The sequence below is a fragment of the Hemiscyllium ocellatum genome, chromosome 18 (assembly GCF_020745735.1).
Source record: "Hemiscyllium ocellatum isolate sHemOce1 chromosome 18, sHemOce1.pat.X.cur, whole genome shotgun sequence".
NCBI classification, from domain to species: Eukaryota; Metazoa; Chordata; class Chondrichthyes; order Orectolobiformes; family Hemiscylliidae; genus Hemiscyllium; species Hemiscyllium ocellatum.
The window spans coordinates 29,603,363-29,625,094 of NC_083418.1; the positions used below are offsets into that span (position 1 = coordinate 29,603,363).

General features: G+C 38.5%; 1 protein-coding gene across 2 annotated transcripts in view; it reads left to right on the forward strand.

The window, feature by feature from the left end:
• The window catches only part of LOC132824388 (anoctamin-9-like), a 128,344-nt gene that overhangs the window by 24,831 nt on the left and 81,781 nt on the right, over positions 1–21,732 (forward strand). For both annotated transcript variants that reach the window (XM_060838810.1, XM_060838811.1), the window contains exons 4-8: positions 5,930–6,063; positions 6,823–6,896; positions 13,304–13,368; positions 17,491–17,550; positions 18,347–18,435. In XM_060838810.1, coding sequence (XP_060694793.1) covers positions 5,930–6,063; positions 6,823–6,896; positions 13,304–13,368; positions 17,491–17,550; positions 18,347–18,435 — 422 coding nt within the window. The remainder of the gene's footprint in view (positions 1–5,929; positions 6,064–6,822; positions 6,897–13,303; positions 13,369–17,490; positions 17,551–18,346; positions 18,436–21,732) is intronic.

The window sequence follows — 21,732 nt, forward strand, 5'->3', positions numbered from 1 at the left end:
ATGCTTATTGGATATTGTATTTAAGAGGTGAGTTCATATCATAGAGAGATGGGTACTGCAGGGGGTAAAGTGCTTTATTTCCCCCTCCAACTCCATTTTGATTTAGCCTCTTCCTGCTCTCCAGACCTATACCTCAGTTTCTGATGGTTCACATTGCTTGTAATGAGCTTTGCATGTAAATATTCAGTTGACCACACAGCTGATTTTCCAGGCTGGTCAGTAATTAAAAAGAAAAAAAAAATTCATGATGATTTGTTGATAGACAAAAACAATGTTTGGTTATTTGTGATAGCACCATTTTCTAATGTGGACTGCCTTCATTTGCTCCCTCTCATTAGCCCAGCATTTCTTTTTTTTTTGGCACTTTATTATTTATTTCCTTTATGAAGACAGAAACAAAATATATATTTATCAGTCTGCATCTGTTCCACATTATTAACTTTGCCCATGTCTGACCGTAAGCGCCATACATTTGTGTTTTCTGATCTATTCCTCTTCACCTACCCATAAAAACATTTGCAATCAGTTTGTATGTTCCCTGCAAATGTGCTCTTATGCTCTATTTTCCCTTGTTTAATCAATCCCTTTGTCCTTGTTTATTGAAATCGAAACTGCTTGTAATCTTCATGTCTGTTGCCGGTTTTGTTGGCCAAATTGAATGCCCATTCCTCGGACCTTTACTATCCCTAATTTCCTTTGTTACCCAAGGTCAGGTCATCTTTCTGACATGATCACTACCCTTAGCCCGAGGCTGTTACCTGTGTTTTAGATTTCCCAGTCGGGGGAATCAACCTTTCAGTGTCTGCACTGTCAAGTTCCTTTGGAAACATTAATATTTTGGTGCTATTGTTTAAATCTGCCTGTGCAATCTTAAACATGCAGATCATAACCACTTGCCCCATGAAAATTTTATATCTTATGTTGTCATTACAGCTTTTGCTAACACTAGATACTGAATGAGGAGCATTAAAACTAAATGAGGATGATGGTTGAGGGCTTGGATGTCTGACATTAATGTATAGAACTAGACTAATGTTTCAATGAGCTGTCTGGGTGCAAAAACAATATGGCAACAATAGTTGTGGACTTTAACAATCCAAATATCAACTGGGAACCAGTTTAAAAGGTTATGAGGGCACAAAAGTTAGTTGCATTCAAGAGAGGTTTTCTCAGCCAACATGTAACACACACAACGAGACAGGGTCCAAGTCTAGATTTAGTGTTTGAAAATTAAACTAGACAGGTGGATGAAGAAGCACGTGATGACCATTTTAAAGATAATGATCATAAAGCAGTTAGGTTTAGGATCAGTATGGAAAAGGATGAAGATAGAACAGGGATTTCACTATGGGGAGGCAAACTTTACAAAACTGATAGATGATCTGGCAAAAGTGGACTGGTAACAGCTACTTGAAGGAAAGTCACAGGCAAATCATTGGGAGGTATTCAAAAACAAGATTCTAAAGGCATAGTGTAGACATGTCCTCATAATGAAAATCCTGATACCCTTGCTTGTCCAAGAGAGATGAGAGAGATCCTAACCATGCCCTTGACAGTCAATGACCTTGCCATCACTGAAGTTCCCACTACCGACAGCTTGGGTGTTATTTTTGACCAGGAAGCTACTGGACTAGCCTATAAATGCTTTGAAATCAGGAGATCAGAGGGTAGGAATTCTGCAGTGAGTAACTCACCCACCCCTCTCTCTCTATTTCCTGTAAACAATCTACAAGGCATAAATTAAAAGAGAATGGAATACTTCCCACTCATCTGGGATGCAGCTTCAACAACACTTAAAGGTTTGACACCATCCAAGACAAGGCAGCCTGCTTTCTTGGCACATATCCGCAAGCATCCACTTCCTCATCACCTGCATTAAATGGACTGCGGTGTCATAGAGTCATAAAGATATACAGCACAGAAACAGACCCTTCGGTGCAACCCGTCCATGCCAACCAGATATCCCCATCCAATCTAATCCCATCGGCCACCACTCGGTCCATATCCCTCTAAACCCTTCCTATTCATATACCCATCCAAATGCCTTTTCAATGTTGCAATTGTACCAGCCTCCACCACTTCCTCTGGCAGCTCATTCCATACATGTACCACCCTCTGTGTGAAAACGTTGCCCCTTAGGTCTCTTTTATATCTTTCCCCTCTCACCCTAAACCTATGCCCTCTAGTTCTGGACTCCCCCACCCCAGGGAAGAAACTTGTCTATTTATCCTATCCATGCCCCTCATGATTTGATAAACCTCTATAAACTCACCCCTCAACCTCCGATGCTCTAGGGAAAACAGCCCCAGCTTGTTCAGCCTCTCCCTATAGCTCAAATCCTCCAACCCTAGCAATATCCTTGTAAATCTTTTCTGAACCCTTTCAAGTTTCACAACATCTTTCCGATAGGAAGGAGACCAGAATTGCATGCAATATTCCAACAGTGGCCTAACCAATGTCCCGTACAGCTGCAACATGACCTCTCAACTCTTGTACTCAATGCTCTGACCAATGAACGAAGCATACCAAACGCCTTCTTCACTATCCTATCTACCTGCGACTCTACTTTCAAGGAGCTATGAACCTGCACTCCAAGGTCTCTTTGTTCAGCAACACTCCCTAGGACCTTACCTTTAAGTGTATAAGTCCTGCTAAGATTTGCTTCCCCAAAATGCAGCACCTCGCATTTATCTGAGTTAAACTCCATCTGCCACATCTCAGCCCTTTGGCCCATCTGGTCAAGATCCTGTTGTAAACTGAGGTAACCTTCTTCGCTGTCCACTATACCTTCAATTTTAGTGTCATCTACAAACTTACTAACTGTACTTTTTATGCTCACAAAGATTCAAATAATTTATATAAATGACAAAAAGTAGAGGACCCAGCACCGATCCTTGTGGCACTCCACTGGTCACATGGTTCAAGAAAGTATTTAATCACCACTTTCTCAAAGGAACTAGATGCTGGCCCAGCTACTGATGCTTATGTCCAATCAATACATTAAAAAAAATTCAGAAGCATACAGGATAAATCCAAGCTGACCATTTTCCCAAACTAAACTAGTTCCACTCACCTGTGTTTGGCTGATATTCTTCCAAATCCTTCCTACTTACAAACTTATCCAAATGTCTTTTAAACACTGTAACTGTACCTGCATCTACCACTTTCTCTGGCAGTTCATTCCACGCGCAAACCAATGTCTTTGTATAAACGTTGCCCCTCATGTCCTTTTTAAATCTTTCTCCTCTCACTTTAAGAATATGCCTCCTAGTTTTGAACACTCCCACCATAAGGAAAAGGCCCATGTCACTCTCCTTATCTATGCCCCTCAAGATTTTGTAGACCTCAGTAAGGTCACCCCTTAACCTCCGCTCTTCAGTGAAAAAAGTCTCTGTCTTTCCAGCCTATGTTTATAACTCAAACCCTTCATTCCCAGGGAGTGAAGTCATATAGCAAGCTAGGAAAGCAAAGAGAGAGTAAACAAAAAGGCTGGAAATATTAAGGAAACTCCAAAGATATTTTTTCAGTAAATGAAGACCAAAATGATGATTAAGAAAATGGTTTGGCTTATTAGAGGTATACACGATAACTTCTGTATTGATGCAAATTATGAGGAAATGTCCTAAATGAATACATTTTCTCTATATTCACAAAGGGGAATGATGATTTCGACCTTTTAGTTAAAGAGGAGGATTGTGAAATGAAATGAAATGAATGTGAAAAAAGCACAATAAAGGGAAGTATTGGAGGAATTAACCACCAGGGCCAGATGATTTGCATCCTAGGCTGCTAAAGGAAGCCAGGGCAGAAATAACAAATGCTCTGAGGATCATTCTCCAATCCTAAGCTATCAGAGGATTGGAAGTCAGTAAAGGATGCAGGGGATATGTCAAATAATTAGAGGTCAGTCAGTCTGATCTTTGCAGTGGCCAAAAGACTGGAATCAATACTGCGAGATAGGATTAACTGTTGCTTAGAATGGCATGGATTAATCAGTATAATCAGTAAGGTTTTGTTATGGGAAGGTTGTGTATTATTGATTTAATTGATGTTTTTTTCAACAAGTATCAAGGAAGATTGTGGATAGTGCAGTGGATGTTGTCTATGTGGAGTTTAGTAAGGCATTTGATAAGATCTCACTTTACAGACTGGTAAGAAAAACTAAAATTCTTAGGATACAAGGGAATTTAGTGAATTGGCTCCATGACAGTAAACAAACAGTAATAGTTGATAGATGTGTTTTGCGAATGGAATGCGGTTTTCAATGGCATTCCATAGGCTTGGTTTTGCATCCCTTGCTGTTTGTGGCATATATTAATAATTTAGATTAGAATATAGAAGGTATGTTTGCTAAATTTGGAGAAATCACAACATTGGCCCCAATAGTTGAGAGCGAAGAGTGGGGCTGTTAGTTACTTTATAATTGCAGGAAGAGACCAATAGTTTGGTTGAGTGGGCGAAAAAATTGCAAATGGAGTTCAATTCAGAGAAGTGTGAGGTTATCTATTTGGGAGGGCAAATAAAGTAAGGCAATACAATAAATAGGAGGGTTTTGTGGGGGTTAGGGGGAAGTGAGATACCTTGAAATGCATAACCACAGGTCCTTGAAGATAGCAGGACAGATGGATAAGGTGGTAAAGAAAACATTTGGTGAGGTATTGAACACAAAAGCATGGATATAAAACTGGAATTATATCAGACACTGGTGTGCTGCAGTTGTAGTTTTGTCTACAGTTCTAGTCACCACATGACAGAATGCTCCAGAGTGAGATTTACAAGAATGTTGCTGAGGCTTGAAAATTGCAGTTTTAAGGAAAAAACTGATAGGTTAGAGTTGTTTTCTTTAGAACACAGGAGGCTGAGGAGAGACTTAATTGAGGTGTGCAAAATACTGCATGATGTGGGGCATGGATACAGTAGACAATGAAGACCTGCATCCTTAGTAGAGTGGTCAATTACCAGGGAGCACACCTTTAAGGTGATGAGTAGAAGAATTAGGGGAGATGTGAGGATAAACCTTTTCACCCTGAGAGTAGTGAGTTTCTAAAACTTGCTGCCCATTTTGGGAGTTCAGGTGAAAACCGTCAACTCATTTAAAGAAACCTGGATCTGCATTTGATCTAACCTGCAAGGCTACAGACTGGCTTCTGGTAAGTGGAATTACAATGGATAACTAGTTTATTTAACTGTTGCAACATGCTGGGTTCAATGGCCCCTTTCTATGCTGTAACTTCTCTATGGTTCTATGAATGGAGGCTAGCCGTTTAACCTGCCTGCCTCAGTCCTCACACAGTACTTGCATGGCAGGCAGTAGTTTCACCCCACCAGGAGATTGAGGCCAAATTGCAATGTCAGAAATTGCTTGTCCTATGATTCACACTGCAAAGAGGGAAATCAGGACCAAAGTATCCAGAAAACTCTATCCTTTTCTAATGCCCAGAAATGTCTGCTGCTCAAATTTTAGTTCAACAAGCTGAGGTGTAGCAGTCTTGTTTTCACACACTCTTCACAAACTCCCATATGTTACTGTTATAGTACACCATGTACCTTGCTGTGTCTATTAACAAAATTATTTATTTAATCATTTGATTAGGTACTAATCCATTGAAGTGTTAGCAGATTACAGATTTCTAGCTTAGAGATGGTAGAGAACTAGTTGTCCACTACCAGAGATGAAACAAAAAGAACAAAAAGTAACACACCTCCAAAAGAATCAATGAATTCCCATTGGCACAAACTTCCCAACTTTATCACTCTGGTCATAAATCAAGGTACATGATAACATTCAGTGGAGAATAGCGCTAGGGTGAGGATTCAGGAAACAAAATTTACTGTTTAAGTAATTTGTGTAGCCTTTGATTAAAAGACTGATATCTGAAATGTAACAGAGTCAAGTTTAAAAATGCAAGATTGTTTTCTTTCACCTCAGAGAAAAGAAGATAACCACAATTTGTATTTTGGAATTCAAGCCTGCGAAGAAATCTTTGACAAATACATACAGCACCTAAAACTTTCAGAAAGAAAATATGACAATGAGTTGAAAGAAATTTCAAAAGCAACAAGGTACTGATGTTAATTAAATTGTTCAATTATTTAAATATCCAAACCGTCAGACAGAATTGAGTAATTTCTGGGATTCTTTTGGTTATGAAGTTGAACAGAGTGCTCAGGGATGACAGTACAAACTTAAACTAACAGTGGTAACCACCCTCTCCACCTATTTGACCAGTGAACCGATCAGTAAAGAACACCTACTAATTCACCTTTATGCTGATGTTACCACTGGTAAACTTCAGTGTTGTAACACCCAATCTGTAATGCATTTTAAATTTGGTAGAGTATTTCAAAATATTTACGCATTCCATACAAAAGGATTTTTAAATAAATTAAACAATCAAATTCTTTTAGAATTATTTCCATCACAGAAAAGTTGTTACTGCAATGTCTCCTCTCCTGAGCTGTGTATTTTCTTTTGTTGATCACTTGCGATTTATTTCCATTCCTTATCCATTGGGAGACTCAATCATAATGAATGGTCTGAATGTTTACATAATAAACAAATAAAACCACAAGGTGGTCATTGAGGGTGTAAATATTTGAGCACTATGTATTGACATGAAGTTTGTGAAATGTCTCATAATAATCTAGTGACTAGAAAGTGAGTAACTAATAAAATAATGAAACAGCTTAGTAGCTGAGTGGCAGTTAATCTATTGTAATTTTCTGCTAAAAATTTTGAGCTTTAGTTGCTTCTGTAACAACATGAGATACTGATCAAGCTTGCTGCCAAAACCTAATGTGTCAACTTTCTGTTTATTACAGAATTCGAATTATCAATTTCATTCTTTGGAAGATAAGATATTCAACGAACAATGGAAATGATAACAGTCTGAATGGTAAACAAGATACCAAAAAGTATACAGTCTGAATGATACCAATTGTTCATTTGAAAGTACAATAAATACTTCCTATTTCAATACTAAAACTAACCATAATTTTCAGATTGTAACTCTGATCCACAGTTATTTAGGTGTGGCCATTTCATTGACCCCTTGTTTAGTTTCATACCTTTAGAATTCTGTGCTTGGAAAACATTAGTGTTTTCTTAACTTGCAAACAAATTAGTCTAATTGTTCTATCTGTTCTGGTCCTGTTGTGTGTGTTTTAGAAGATGTTTAAGGTGTATTGGTCCTTACGGAAATGTGGTTAGAGTCTTAGAAACATAGGTGTAGGAGCAGGCATCCCTTTCAACACTCTAGGATGAAGGCCATTGAGGTCCTGAGTATTTGTCAACTTTCATCCAATTAATTTCTTCAGTCCGACTCATCTAACTATCACAGATTTATTTCATTTCCACACTCTTTCTCAATCCTTGCATCATGATTATTTCAAGGAGATACTTTATGTCTTCCTCCATGAAAGTAGACACAAAGTGCTTACTCAGCTTCTCTGTCATTTTTCTATTCCTATCATAAATTCTTCTGTTCCTGCATGTATTGGATTGACATTTGTCCTTGCTAACCTTATCATTTTACATATCTCTAAACTCTTTTCCAATACATTTTTATCTTTCTTGTTATTTTACAACAAGCTCTATTCTTTCTTTATCATTTTTTTGGTAGTCCTTTACTTAATTTTAAAATTCTCCAAACCCTCAGCTTACAAATCTTTCTGTCAACTTCATCAGACTCTTGCTTTAAACTGAAACAACCTCTACCTTCTCTTGTTAGTCATGACTCTTTCAATTTTCCTGTTGGATATTATTGCATTAAAGGAATATATGTTTTTTTGAAAAATCAAACACTAATTCTTAAGATACTAGCCATTGCTTATCTACTGTCAAAAAGCTATCTTAGCAAGGCTAGGCATCTTCTAACCTTATATTCCTGAAATTCAGAACCATTTTTGAGTCTCAATACCATTTGTGTCTGCATTGCACCCCCTGCATGATTTTTGGAAGTGGATAATTATTAGGCTGTCTCCACTTTCATTTCCAATTAGTAGGAGTTCTGGATAGTGATTTTGCACAAATTTCCCCCACACCCCCAAAATGATGGTGCTGACAAACTAATTGCATGGTGCTAGCTGCCTTCTTCACTATGTGGTGGCAGGCTGACCTGCAGCTGGATTAACTTCTGTGACAGTGGAATGTGGCCTAATCATAGTCATTATTTAGGGGTCTCAACTGATGTCAGATGAAAATGTTGACCATGAGCCTCATTGACTAAAACTTAAAAAGATGGTGCAGGGAAAATGGTTCATGTATGCTACTGTCTCACTTCAATGAATCCCCTTAATCTCTGTCAATAAGATTGCTTGTTAAACAAGTAACCTAGTGTAAATATGTTGTTGGTGTCCTGGGTTTAAAATTCCAAGATGATGAAAAAATCTCATACAGATGTAGTTTCTCTCTTGTATTCTGAAACCACACATCAATAGACACTTACGAACCTTATCTCTTAACAGAGCTGCTTGGTGACATTAGTGCACTTCAGCATTTCAATGTAATTCCTGTTTCTTTAAATTCTCTCCAAGACAGTTTACTCACTTAATAATGGTCTGGATTTGTGTATTCAGGGCATAAATTCAAAGGCTGAATTTAATGCTGAGGAGGATAGCAATAGACTTTAGCAAATCCAAAGTCATGTGCAGACACCAAATAAGGTTAGTAGTGGATGGCACCACCCTCTTGAACGGTCCTCCCTGTCCATCTTCCTTCCCACTTATCTGTTCCACCCTCTTCTCTGACCTATCACTTTCACCTCCACCTTCATACTATCTGTTGCATTCCCAGCTGCCTTGTCCCCAACCCCACTCCTATCCCATTTATCTCTCAGCCCCCTTGGCCCACAAGCCTCATTCCTGATAAAGGTCTCATGCCTGAAACATCGATTCTCCTGTTGCTTGGATGCTGCCTCATCAGTTGTGCTTTTCCAGCACCACACTTTTTGTCTCTACTCTCCAGCATACGCAGTCCTCACTTTCTCCTAGTAGTGAATGGAGTTGGTGTGGTGAACTGATCTTGAGCAAGCTATAGTGAAGCTGGAAGTTAAAATTTAATGCAGAGAAGTCAGAAATGAAAAATGTTTTAGAAGAAATAATGAGGATAATGTATTCACCATTTACATCTAAGGAGCTGCTCAAATAATGAGGACTTTATGTATGTAATTCTTTGAAGGTGAAGGATTGAGGGTGTCCTTAGGAGATTTGCAAGAATGTTCCCAGGGATAAAGGACTAATCATGAGGGACAATTGAGGACTCTTGAGTCTGTACTCAATGGAGTTTAGAAAGATTCATTGTAAGGAAATGTTGGGGCTTTTAATTTGACCTCTCAATCCTGCTCTGTCATTCAGCATGATCATGGTTGATCATTGAGGGCGATACCCTAATCTTACCCTCCCCAATATCACTTGATCGTTTTAGCCACAAGACTTATGTCTATTCCCTTCTTGAAAACACCTAATGTTTTGGCTTCAATCCCTTTCTCTGGTAGTGAATTTCACAGGCTCACCACTGTCTGGGTGAAGAAAGTTTTCCTCATCTCAATCTAAAAGATTTAGCACTTATCCTTAAACTATGATCCCTAATTCTGGACTCGCCCACCATCAGGAAAATCCTTCCTGCATTTAACCTCTCTAGCCCTGTTAGAATTTTGGAGGTTTCTATCAGATTCCCCTCATTCTTTTAAACTGCAATGAATATAATTCTAACTGACTCAATCTCTCCCAATATGTCAGTCCTGCCATCCCAGGAATCAATTTGGTAAACCTTCATTGCACTCCCTCTATAGCAAGAACATCTTTTCTCAGATAAGGAGACCAAAACTACACACAATTTTCCAGGTGTGGCCTCACCAATGCTTTGTATGATTTCAGTGAGGCATCCTTGTTCCTCTACTCATCTTCTCACCATGAAGGCACCATATACTTTGCTCTCTTTACTGCCTGCTGCACCTGTGTGCTTATTTTTACATTAGCTTGTTCCAGAGTTTAAAGAAACTTGAAGGACAACCATCTATGCATCCACTATTTCTAGGGTCACTCCTTAAGTATGCTCGGATGTAGATCATCAGGGTGTGGGGATTTACCACCTTTCAATTCCATTAATTTCCCCAACACCATTTCTCTACTAGTACAGACCTGGTTCAGTTTCTCCCTCTCAGTAAATTCTATGTTTTCCATCATATCTGGCACACTATTCTTGTCCTCTTTTGTGAAGACAGAAACAAATGATGAATTTAGTTTGCCAGCCATTTCTTTGTTCTGCATTATGAATTCCCCTATATTAGCTTTTACCAAATTCCTTTCTTTTCATACCTATAGAAACCTTTAATCAGTTCTGATGTTCCCTGCAAGCTTACTCTCATACTCTGTTTTTTCTTCATAATCAATCCTCCTTTACTGATTTCTGAACTGTTCCCATCCTCAGGTTTGTTATTTGTTTCTTGCCAATTTGAATGCTTCTGTTTTGCTTTTCTGTCTTACCTGGTAAGCCATGGATTGGGAACTGTTCTCTTTGCAGTCTACGCCAGACAGGAATAAACGATTGTTAAGTTTATCCATTCATTCTTTGCATGCTTTCCATTGCCTATCTGCTATCATTTCTTTCAGTAACATTTCCCAATCCATCACAGCCAACTCACACCTCATTCCACTGTAGTTTCCCTTAGATTAAATTCCCTTAAGATTCAGGACTCTAGTCTTGGAATCAACTAACTCACTCTCCACCTTGATGAAAAAATCTATAATTTATCATATTACCAGTTAGTCCTTTGTCATTGCATAATACCCATCCTCAGATGACCTGTTGTCTGATTGATTCATCAATGTATTGATCCAGAGAACCTCTTCTATGCACTCGAGGAATTTCTCCTCCATGGTATTGTGAATAATTTGATTTGCCCACACTATTTGTAGATTTAAGTGATCCAGAATTACAGATTTCCTTTACCATATGCATCTCTGATTTCTGTTTAATTCTATTCCCAACTTCACCACTACAGTTTGGCAGTATATATACCATCCCTAGGAGAAAGTGAGGACTACAGATGCTGGAGATTAGAGTTGAAAATGTGGTGCTGGAAAAGCAAGGCAGGTCAGGCAGAATCTAAGGAGCAGGAGAAGACATAAACCCTTCATCAGGAATGAGGCTTGTGGGCTGGGGAGGCTGCTGAAAGATCTCTCAGCTCCCTGGCCCACAGCCTCATTTCTGATGAAGTGCTTATGCCCAAAGTGTTGATGCTCCTGCTTTTCGGATACTGCTGACCTGTTGTGCTTTTCCAGCTCCACACTTTCGACTGTATATACCTCCATTAATGTGTTTTGTCCCTTGGTGTTTCACAATGCTTTTCACTCAGATTCTATTTTGTTTGAGCTAATGTCTTACCTTAGTACTGTGTACTCTTTAACCAGTAATACTACATCATCATCTTTTCCTTTTTGTCTGTCCTTCCTAAATACTGAATACCCTGGATGATCAGTTCTCATCCTTGGTCTTCCTCCAGCCATAACTCTGAAATCACAACTATATCATACAACTTATATGTATTTGTGCAATTAATTCATCCACTTTATTTTAAATGCCTTAAGGCTTGACTTTTTAACATTCCTGTCTCATTCTGACTATTTTATATTGTGGCTTTGTTTAATTCTGGCCTTTGAGTCCTCTGTCTATAACTTCTCTTATTCTGCTTTCTGTCTTTTATTCTTGTCCTTTTCCCTGATTTTCCTTCCTTCTTGAATTGGTTCCTATCCCACTCCTAACTTAGTTTAAACCCTCCCAAGCCACCCTAAAAAATATTCCACTTGGCTCTGCCCAGCTATAACCTGTAATATTATTCCAGTAAAGTTAGGAAAATGAAAAAAAAACTTCAACAGTTCTATGAGACACTGACATTAACACAAATTCTGATATGGAGTAAAATTTTGGTGAGGTTTGCATCAAGACTGTAATGTGGGCTACATATTTTAATCTCCAATACTTGTTCACATTGTAATAATTTGTAACAACAGTTTCTTTTTCAAACATCCAATCTCAGGAAAACACATTTCTACTCACTTTCCAAAGCTAGTTGGTTTTATATATATATTATCGATAAGGCAAATCCATTTGTGACAGGACACAATGTAGTATACAATACTACAGTATACAATATATAGTGAATAAATGTTGACAAGTTTTGTAGGCTACTTCATAGCCTATCTATGAACCTGTCAATATTCTTCTGTAAACACTCTCAGATATATGCCCAATTAAATTCTTAAGAGAATGGTGATCTATGTTGATAATACAGGGGTCAGAATATAATATCCATTTAATGGTGCACAGCTTCTTTACAAACGATACACATATATTAATCGAGCATTGTCCTTATGGTAATGGAAGCAATATTGAGTCACTAAGTTGCTCTTCATAGCAATCAATGACACCTTCTTGTTTTGGGAAATTTTCTCCCCAACCAAACAAACCTCTTTGCTTGAGTTTTCCTCCAGCTCCCTGAATGACAGCAACCCCAACCCCTACTCCTATATTCCCTTTGTTTTCCTGGGACAAACTTGCTTCTCCTTCCAAGATCGCTTTTTTCCCAGTGTAGACTTACTTATGCTTCACTGATCAACTGAATAGAACCCAGCCCTGTTAGTCAGGTTTGGCCTGTGGGTGCGGAAGTCATCAATCCATGTCATGTATGATGTTGTGTTATTACATAGATTTCAGACCAGATAGGCAGGTTATCTTTAAGACAGTTAAATAATGCTGATGTTCTGCTTTCAGTTGCATTCAGAGCAGTGGAGTCAGTTACGTAATGTACAGTAACATCAGTAAGCGCAGAACCCAGACTATGTATAAATCTATGTGTAAATATTATAGCAATATAAATAGTTAGTTGTATTAGTTAACTTCAAGACATCTGTCTTAACAAGAAAGTGTCTTTGTAGCATAAATTATGTAAGTTAACATATAGGACAGCACTCAGACCACATCATACTGATCGTAGCGTTTGACTCAAGAAACCATGTCATGGTAGCACATTTCATGCTATGTGAAATTTGGACTTCTGAGGAATTCTCTGGGATTTCCCACTGTAAAGAAAGGTAAGTAAAATATGGCCTTTGGTTCCGCTTAACCTTTTCAACCTTGGTGTTACTGATCTTTAGCAGGTATGTCTCAACAAAACAATACTTCACACAATAGAAAACCTGATAGGACTGCTGGTACTTATATAAGGTAAAATAGATCATTCATTGTATTGCTATAGGTAGAAACAAAGCTGTTTCTTGTCTAATGTTCTTCTTTCCCTCTTAGCTAAAAACTCTCTACGCAAATTACTGGATGATGGTACATTCAAAGCAGTCTTCCCACTTCATGAGGTAAAAACTAGCCTTCATTCTGGTAGTAAAGTAAATTGCGTTCATTAGTTCAACGCCTTATTTTGGGCAGTCGTGCTTTACAAATAGTTTTGTATTGTGTAGGAAAATATATCGGTCTACTTCGATATAGCAAAGTCAAGAAATGAAATGATTTACACATTTATGTCTTTAATGCTGATAGTTTAGGGATAAATACTAGATGACTCTTTTTTTCAAAGTAGAAATGCTCTTTAACATTCGTTTCAACAAGAAGACATGTCTTTGGTTTAATATTTCATCAAAAATTGCACTTTTAACTAATGCTTCCTCTAAGCTGGGCAGCCATATTGTCATGCAGAATCCAAGAGGTTTACTGGTAGACTGGCGCCATAGGTTAGTGTGTGTGTAAGTCTATGCAAAATAAAAGGTTATTGGGACTGCACTTATGGGAATATGCTGCACATAACAATGAAGTTTTCTTTCAATACTGCAATGAAGTGTAAGTCTATAATATTAAGTGAGATTTGAATCCATGGCCTTTTGATTTGTATGCAAAAATGCTACTGTTGCCACCTTAGCACAGTGTTTAGACTAGCGGTTCAATTGAACTGTTTAAGGAACACAAACATTCAATCATGAAAAAGGGAATTTACAAAATGCTTTCATCAGGTTTTACAAGTGTATTTGAGTGTAATGATACTATAAGATCATACTGACATTTATTCATGTTCTCAACTACAAATTCATTATTTTTAACTACATTTAATAGAGCTAGGCATAAAACAAAAATCACATTGGAAGGGTTTATGCCGCTGCAGATACTGATCACCATTTGCTGCACTGAGGTCCAATATGCTCAATTGATGCAGGTTTTGGTGCTGTTAAGTACCCTGCAATATAAACAGTCAATGGAAACGTATCCTTAGTAAGGCTCAGTGATGTGAATTCCTTTCCTCATATGTTGCATATATGCTATAAAACTGGGAATCTGATACCTAGAGCCACTTGAGAAAGATGATTTTTTGCTGGCATAAAAGATTTCATTAAAATATTTTAAATAATCATTAATGATCCTACAGTGAGCTTTTGGTCCAGGCAAGTTCTGGCCTACAACAAAACCTTAACGAAAGAATCTTGGCAAGATTACCTGCTATAACAGATCTCGGAAAGGCAGAGAATTTCTCTGTCTATTTGACTACATATTACTCCTTATATTGTATGTGCTCTTGGGTACTTTACACCACCATTATTTTATTTCATTTAATCTTGTTCTTTTGCTGGTTATGATATCATGTTGTACAATGTACTGAATACGTAAGAAGAGTTTATGAGAAAATTAATAAATGCTAGCTACGATTTCATAGAATCTTAGAACGCCTACAGTGGAAGCAGACCATTCAGCCCATTAAGTCCAAATCACCCCTCTGAAGAGCATCCCACCCAGGACCCCCTCACCCACCTGCCAAAACCCACCGTATCCCTGGAACCCTGTATTTTGCATTGCTAATCCACCTAGTCAGTATATTCCTGGATACAATGGGTAATTTAGCATGGTTAATCCACTGAACCTGCACATCTTTGGATTGTAGGAAGAAACCGGAGCACCTGGAGACATGGGCAGAACATGCAAATTCCACAAGGCTGGAATCACATACAGGTTCCTGGCACTGTGAGGCAGCAATACTAATCATTGAGCTACCATGCTACCCAATGGGAAACACGTCTTTATTCTGACTTTGCATCTAGCCAAGTCCAAATTGTTCTGTCTTTACCACTTTCACTTCACAAGACAAAACTGTTTCAAAATTTAACATCTGCTGTTGCGTAAATCACCCAAAAGATTATTCATCCTTCTCTCCTTGCAAAATGAATGTCAAATTCAGAGCTAACCAGGAATTATGAGCAAAAGTGTATACATATTGAATTAAGGAACAAGTAAAGGCAATATAACATAAATGATACAATTTTAGGGAGATACAAGAACAAAGAGGATTCAGATATACAAATCTTCAGTGGTACGCCAATTTCTTGCAGCTTTTTCTACACTGTCATAAAAAAAACCATAAGCATAAGCAGAGAGAACAAAAGCAAGGAAGCTATACTTTTAAACAATTTTTAAAGGTCTAATCTTTATATTTTTAAACCTTTAAAACTTACTTGTTCATCATCAAGAACATTTTGTATTGCTGTGGTCAAAGAGTAGAAAAGTGGGACTAATTGGATTGTTCCATCAGGCTAAAAGACTTCTTACTGTGTTGACTAATCCTGTGGAAATTATTGATAACAGAAGATAGCCAAAATGAAGAATTGAGCAAAACCAACCAATGAATGGCGTAAATACTGCCACAAATATGTGAAAACACAAAAGAGGCTTGTCATCTGCAATCAAAACACTAATTAAACAGTTATATTGCATTATGTTTGTATGGGTGAGAACGGAGGAATTAGAAGCAGAAGGTCATTTGACCCTTCAATAAGAACATGACACATCTTTATCTTAGATATGCTATTTCATATTACAGTATTACTATATTTCTTCACTCCCTTAGTAAATAAATATTATTAATCTTTGCCTCAAATATATTCAGGTTCCCTAGGGTACAAAAGTTCAAAGATCCACAATCATCTGAGTGAAGAAATTAATCATTCTTCAAACTTCATTAGCATAAGTATAGTCAACCCAATCTTTCCACACAGGTAAATCTCCTCATTTCAGGAATCACCCTAGTGAACCTTCTTAGAACAGTCTCCAGTACAAGTAAATGCATCCTTAAACAAGGAGATCGAAACTATACACAGTACTCCAGGTGTGATCTCACCAACACCCTGTGTAGTTATGACAATATTACCATACTTTCATATTAAATCCCCTAATGATGGCACAATGGCGTAGTGGTTAGCACTACTGCCTCATAGTGCAAGGGACCTGAATTTGATTCTATCCTTGGGCGACTGCCTGTATGGAGTTTGCACATTCTCCCTGTGTTTGCGTGGGTTTCCTCCAGGAGCTTCAGTTCCCCCCCCCCCCACACAGTCCAAAGATGTGCTGGTTAGGTGATTGGCCAGGCTAAATTGCCCACAGTGTCCAGGGATGTGCAGACAAAGTGGATGAGCCATGAAAAATACAGGGTTACAAGAATAGGTGGGTCTGGGTTGGATGCTGTTTGGGGTTGGTGTGGACTCGATGGGCTGAATGGTCTGATTCCAAACTGTAGGGATTCTGTAAAGACCAACAATTCATTTGCCTTTGTAATTACTTGCTGGACCTAAATGCTAACCTTTTGTGTTTCATGTGTATGGTATGTTTAAGAGACCTGGATCTTTCCAGAATCTTGTGGAATTTGAAACTTTACAACCAGTACATCCACTATTTAGCTCCCCTTGGTAGCCTTTTTGCCACCATTCTTCTCAGTATTTACTTTCCTATCAAACTGTATCATTGGCAAAAAATTGGATGATCTGAAACATAGAAAGATACAAGATGCAGATGTAGCTACTCAGCACTTTCATCCTGCTCCACCATTCAATATGATCACAACTGATCATCCAATTCAGTATCCTGTTCCCACTTTTCTCCAAATCCTTTAATCCTTTTAGTCCTTAGAACTGTATCAATTCCTACTGGGAAATATTTAATGTTTTGACCTTACTACTTTCTATGTTTGACAGTTCCACATATAATCAATCTCTGGATGAAGAAATTTCTCCTAATACATTTTTCTACACAATAAATGACCCACCCCTTATAGCTAGATGTGGATACAGGATAAGTCATATTCACTATGTTCAATCCCTTAATCTAAGTTATTATTGTAAATAAATGAGGCACTAAGTACTGATTTTGCAATATGTCATAAGGAACCCACCACTGTGGGACAACCTGTGCAGTGTGACGATGCAAAAATGAGCTTTAGGAGCTAATGTATGAATTAATGAGGTCTACACTTTATTGAAGGGCCACACAAGGTCCAAAATTGTCACTTCAAAATTGGGTTGGTTGATCCTGGACACACAATATCATGGGACAGATATTTTGGCAAGAAGTCTCACTGCTCCTGAACAGAAGTTTGCAGGGTTGAGGTATATTATACCATGATTCTCTACAAAACTAAACCCTGGATATTTGATGCCTATTTAATGCAGAAATGCTGCTGTAGAAGCCATGAAGTCCATGGATCAAAAGAGCAATGTTGGCTTTGTAAGGTAACATGTTTTAACTTGTACCGAACACACATAACAACTTCTACCAGATTACTACTTACATTGTCTAACCCAAAGATGGAATATCAACAAATTCAAATATTGCTTGGCTTTCTAGTTTTGGTGTCTTGCTAACAACTTCCTTTACTTTCAATAACACACTTCTATAGGATTATTTTCTTTATTTTCAACTTTGCTTAACATTTTAGGATTTTATAGTCTCTCTTGCATTGGTTACTGTAAGGTTTATCAGTGAAATCTTCAGCCTGAATATTTCTTGTTGTCCTTTTGAATATCCAGACTGTGCTGACTATTATATTCTTTCACCAGAGACTCCATTTTGTTTGGCATCCGCTATTGAGTTTAGGCATCCAATGTTTATTCCCATCACCATTAAATGATACAAACATTTTATATATTGGGTAAGCACATGGATGATGATGAGATAGTGTAAGGGGACGGGCTCAGATTAGTTCACAGGTTGGTGCAACATCGAAGGCCGAAGGGCCTGTTCTGTGCTGTTTTGTTCTAAATTCAACGTTCTATGTACATTTTTATAATGTACAAGTCTTCATTCTAGTTTAATAAATATTGATGATCAGCACAGCCTGGACATGCACATATTGTTAACATAAAAAGGAATGCTCAGGCTGAAGGTTTCGGTGATAATCCTTTAATTAGCCATGCAAGAAAAACTGCAAAAACTTTCAATTTCAAGTCTTTTGCTGAACGGACTGAGGACTAAACCTTTTCAGAAAGGCATCAGCTGAAATTCTAATTCTGCTTTTGTTTCACTTAGGATGGCAATTGGCAGAAAGAACGCAAATTGCGCTTTGAATGGGCTGAGTGGAGATGCTTATTTAAGAAACAACCAATCGAAGAAATAAGGTGGTACAATGATTTGTCATCTCAGATTAACTTTGTAAATAGTGATGCAGTAATTTGGTGCTTGAGACTGTGCAGATAACACTTGGAATTTCAGTAGTTTAGTACGTTAGGTTTCACCTGCAAACATGCTGACAAAATGAATGTGTCTGACTATATATTAAATAATTGTGATTAATTTCAATTGTACAGTACTGTCATTAATTTGGCATGAGGTGCCTGCTGTGAGAAATGGAAAATTGGCATATTGTGGCAGTTGGGCCTCTCTTCAGGACTTGGGTGTGGGGCATAACCTGAAGCCTAGTATCTTGTTATATCCTGACCCACGTCATTAATAATGTTTGAAAACTGGGGACACGTTCAGAATATCCAGATTGTGCCTCAAAGTGATCCCAAAGAAGCTAAAATAAATTGAAGAACTATATATCTTTTTTCTATAATGTTTCAAAATAAGTGTACAAGTGGCAAGCTTGGAATTTATTCCAAACCCAACTCTGGAAATGAACTATCAGAAAGGAGGAAGTTAGGAATTCAACTATCAAATGTGTGGAATACCAATTGGTCATCACCAACACACTGCTCTGCCAAAAAGACAAGTTTAAGACTTTTTGGAGGAATCCACAATCAAAGCACTGGCAAATGATTGATTACATCATGGTTCACCGAGATGGTAAGGGTGTCCTCATTACCAAAGTGATGACCAGCGGAGACAACTGCTGGACAGGTAACCAGCTCATTCACTCCACAATGTCTATCAACTGCCATCAGAAGCAGAAACAAGCTGAACGTTGAGTGCTTTCAAGAGCCAAACAAACTAGCGTACTTTCACCAATGTCTTCACCAAAATCTCCAAGTTTTAATGGAATGCAAGGAATCTGGAAAGAACTAAAGAAGTCTTCATCTCATGCTGTGAAGAAACCATTGGCTACAAGAGCAGGAAACACGAAAACTGGTTCAGCGATAATGATTACATCACCCCGGACCTCATTGGCAAGAAGGGAGGCTCTCCATGTCTGGCAAAACAACATCACTAGTGAGGCAAACAGGAGAACTCATCATACATCAAAAGACAGAATTACAAAGAAGAACTAGGGATATCAAGAACCAATGGTGAACTGAGGATGTACTGGACCTAGAAAGCTAATGAACTGCAACTCCTTGCTGACAATCACAACAATTGGTGTTTCGTCAGTGCCACCAAGGCAATATATGCTCCTAACACCCTTTACCTTAAACTGGTACTGGGATAACAATGGAATCCTTTTGAGAGACAGAGAAAACATCACCCTCAAATGGAGAAAACACTTCAAATGACTCCTAAACTGTGATGTAATTATCGGTGAGGCCATGTTTAAGGAAACTCCTCATCAAAGGTGACCTTGGAGTCCCACCTAATGTGGCTGAAGTTGAAGCCACCATGACACATACGAAGAATGGAAAAGCCGCAGGACTAGAGGGATTCCAGCAGAGATTTTAAAACTTGGAAGAGCAGAGCTTACCTGTCATTTCTATCAACTGCTCCTGAAAATCTGGGACAAAGAAGAAATGCCAGCTCTCTCAGGAATGCTGCCATCACCACTGTCTTTAAGAAAAGAAACAATGTGCATTGTGGGAACCACCAAGAAATCTCCCTACTCTCCATTGCTGGGAGGATCATCACCTGAATCCTTGCAAGGCACCTTCACCCAGTCTTTGAGGAAACACTTGGAGGAAAGCCAGTATGGCTTCTGATCAAACCAAGGATCTATGGATGTGATTTTCCTTGCTCAGCAACTCCAAGAGAAATGCCAGGTATAATGCCAACCATTCTACATGGCCTTCAACCTGATCAACCTGACTAAGGCTTCTGATTCAATCAGTTGGGAAGTATAATGGATGGCCCTGTCAAATTCATCAACATTCTCCATCTCTTCCATAACCAGATGTTAGTGATGGTCCTCGCCGACGGTAATATGAGAAAATCCTTTGGCGTCAAGACAGAGGCCAGACAGGAATTTGTCATCGCACCCCCTGCCCCCACCCCCAACCCCATCCCCTTCTTTTCTCAATTTCCATCTTTACTATTCTTCATCTTGTCATGAACAAGCTTCCCAGTGGTGCGGACAATTTTTCAATCTAGAACCAGTTGAAATCAAAGAAGAAACAGACACCAACCTCGCTGTGGAACTTCAGTACATGAGTTACAATGTCATCTCTGCTTTTTTAAAAGAAAATCTTCAAACCTCATTAATGTGTTCACAAAAGTAAAGTGAAGAATTGGTCTCAGCCTCAACTTAGAGTCCTAGAGTCATAGAAATGCACATTTTGGAAACACACCCTTGGATCCAACTCGTCCATGCTGACTAGATATCTTAAATTAATCTAGTCCCATTTGTCAGCACTTGGCCCATATTCCTCCAAACTCTTTCTATTCTTATACTCATCCAGATGCCTTTTAAATGTTGTAATTGTACTAGCCTCCACCATTTTCTCTGGCAGCTTAGTCCATATATGCACCACCCTCTGCGTGAAAACGTTGCCACTTAGATCCCTTTTAAATCTTTCCCCTCTCATCCAAAACCTATGTTCTCTAGTTCTGAACTCCCCCAACCCAGGAAAAAACCTTGTCTATTTATCCTATGCAGGCCCCTCAAGATTTTATAGACTTATACAAGGTCATCATCCCTCAGTCTCTAATGCTCCAGGGAAAACAGTCCCAGCCTATTCAGCCTCACTCTATAGCTCAAACCTTCCAACCCTGGTAACATCCTTATAAATCTTTTCTGATCCCTTTTAAGTTTCACAACATCCTTCCAATAGGAGGGAGACCAGAATTGTACACAATATTCAAAAATTAGCCTCACCGATGTGCTGATATGACCTCCCAACCCCTATACTCAATGCTGTGACAAATAAAGAAAAGCATACCAAATGCCTTCCTCATTACCTATCTACCTAAGACTCCATTTTTAAGGAACTGTAAGCCGGCACTCCAAGGTCTCTTTAAGGAGACTCAAATCCTTTACCAACTGTCCAAGGTCAAGTTCTGGTATGTTCCTCCCTTAAGATCAACGGACAAATCCTCCCAAACACGGAACATTTCCCTTAACTGTGAAACTGCCTCTCATTTAAGGCTGACATTAATGAGGAGATTGAACATTGCATCCAATCTACGAACAGCACCTTCAGATTCCTAGGATGAGAATCTTCCAACATCCTTGATGATACCAAGATCCTTCTGTATTTGGTCATCATTCCTTGACTCTTCTAATTGCTCTGAAACTGGGCTACATATAGACACCACCTTAAGATCATTGAGAA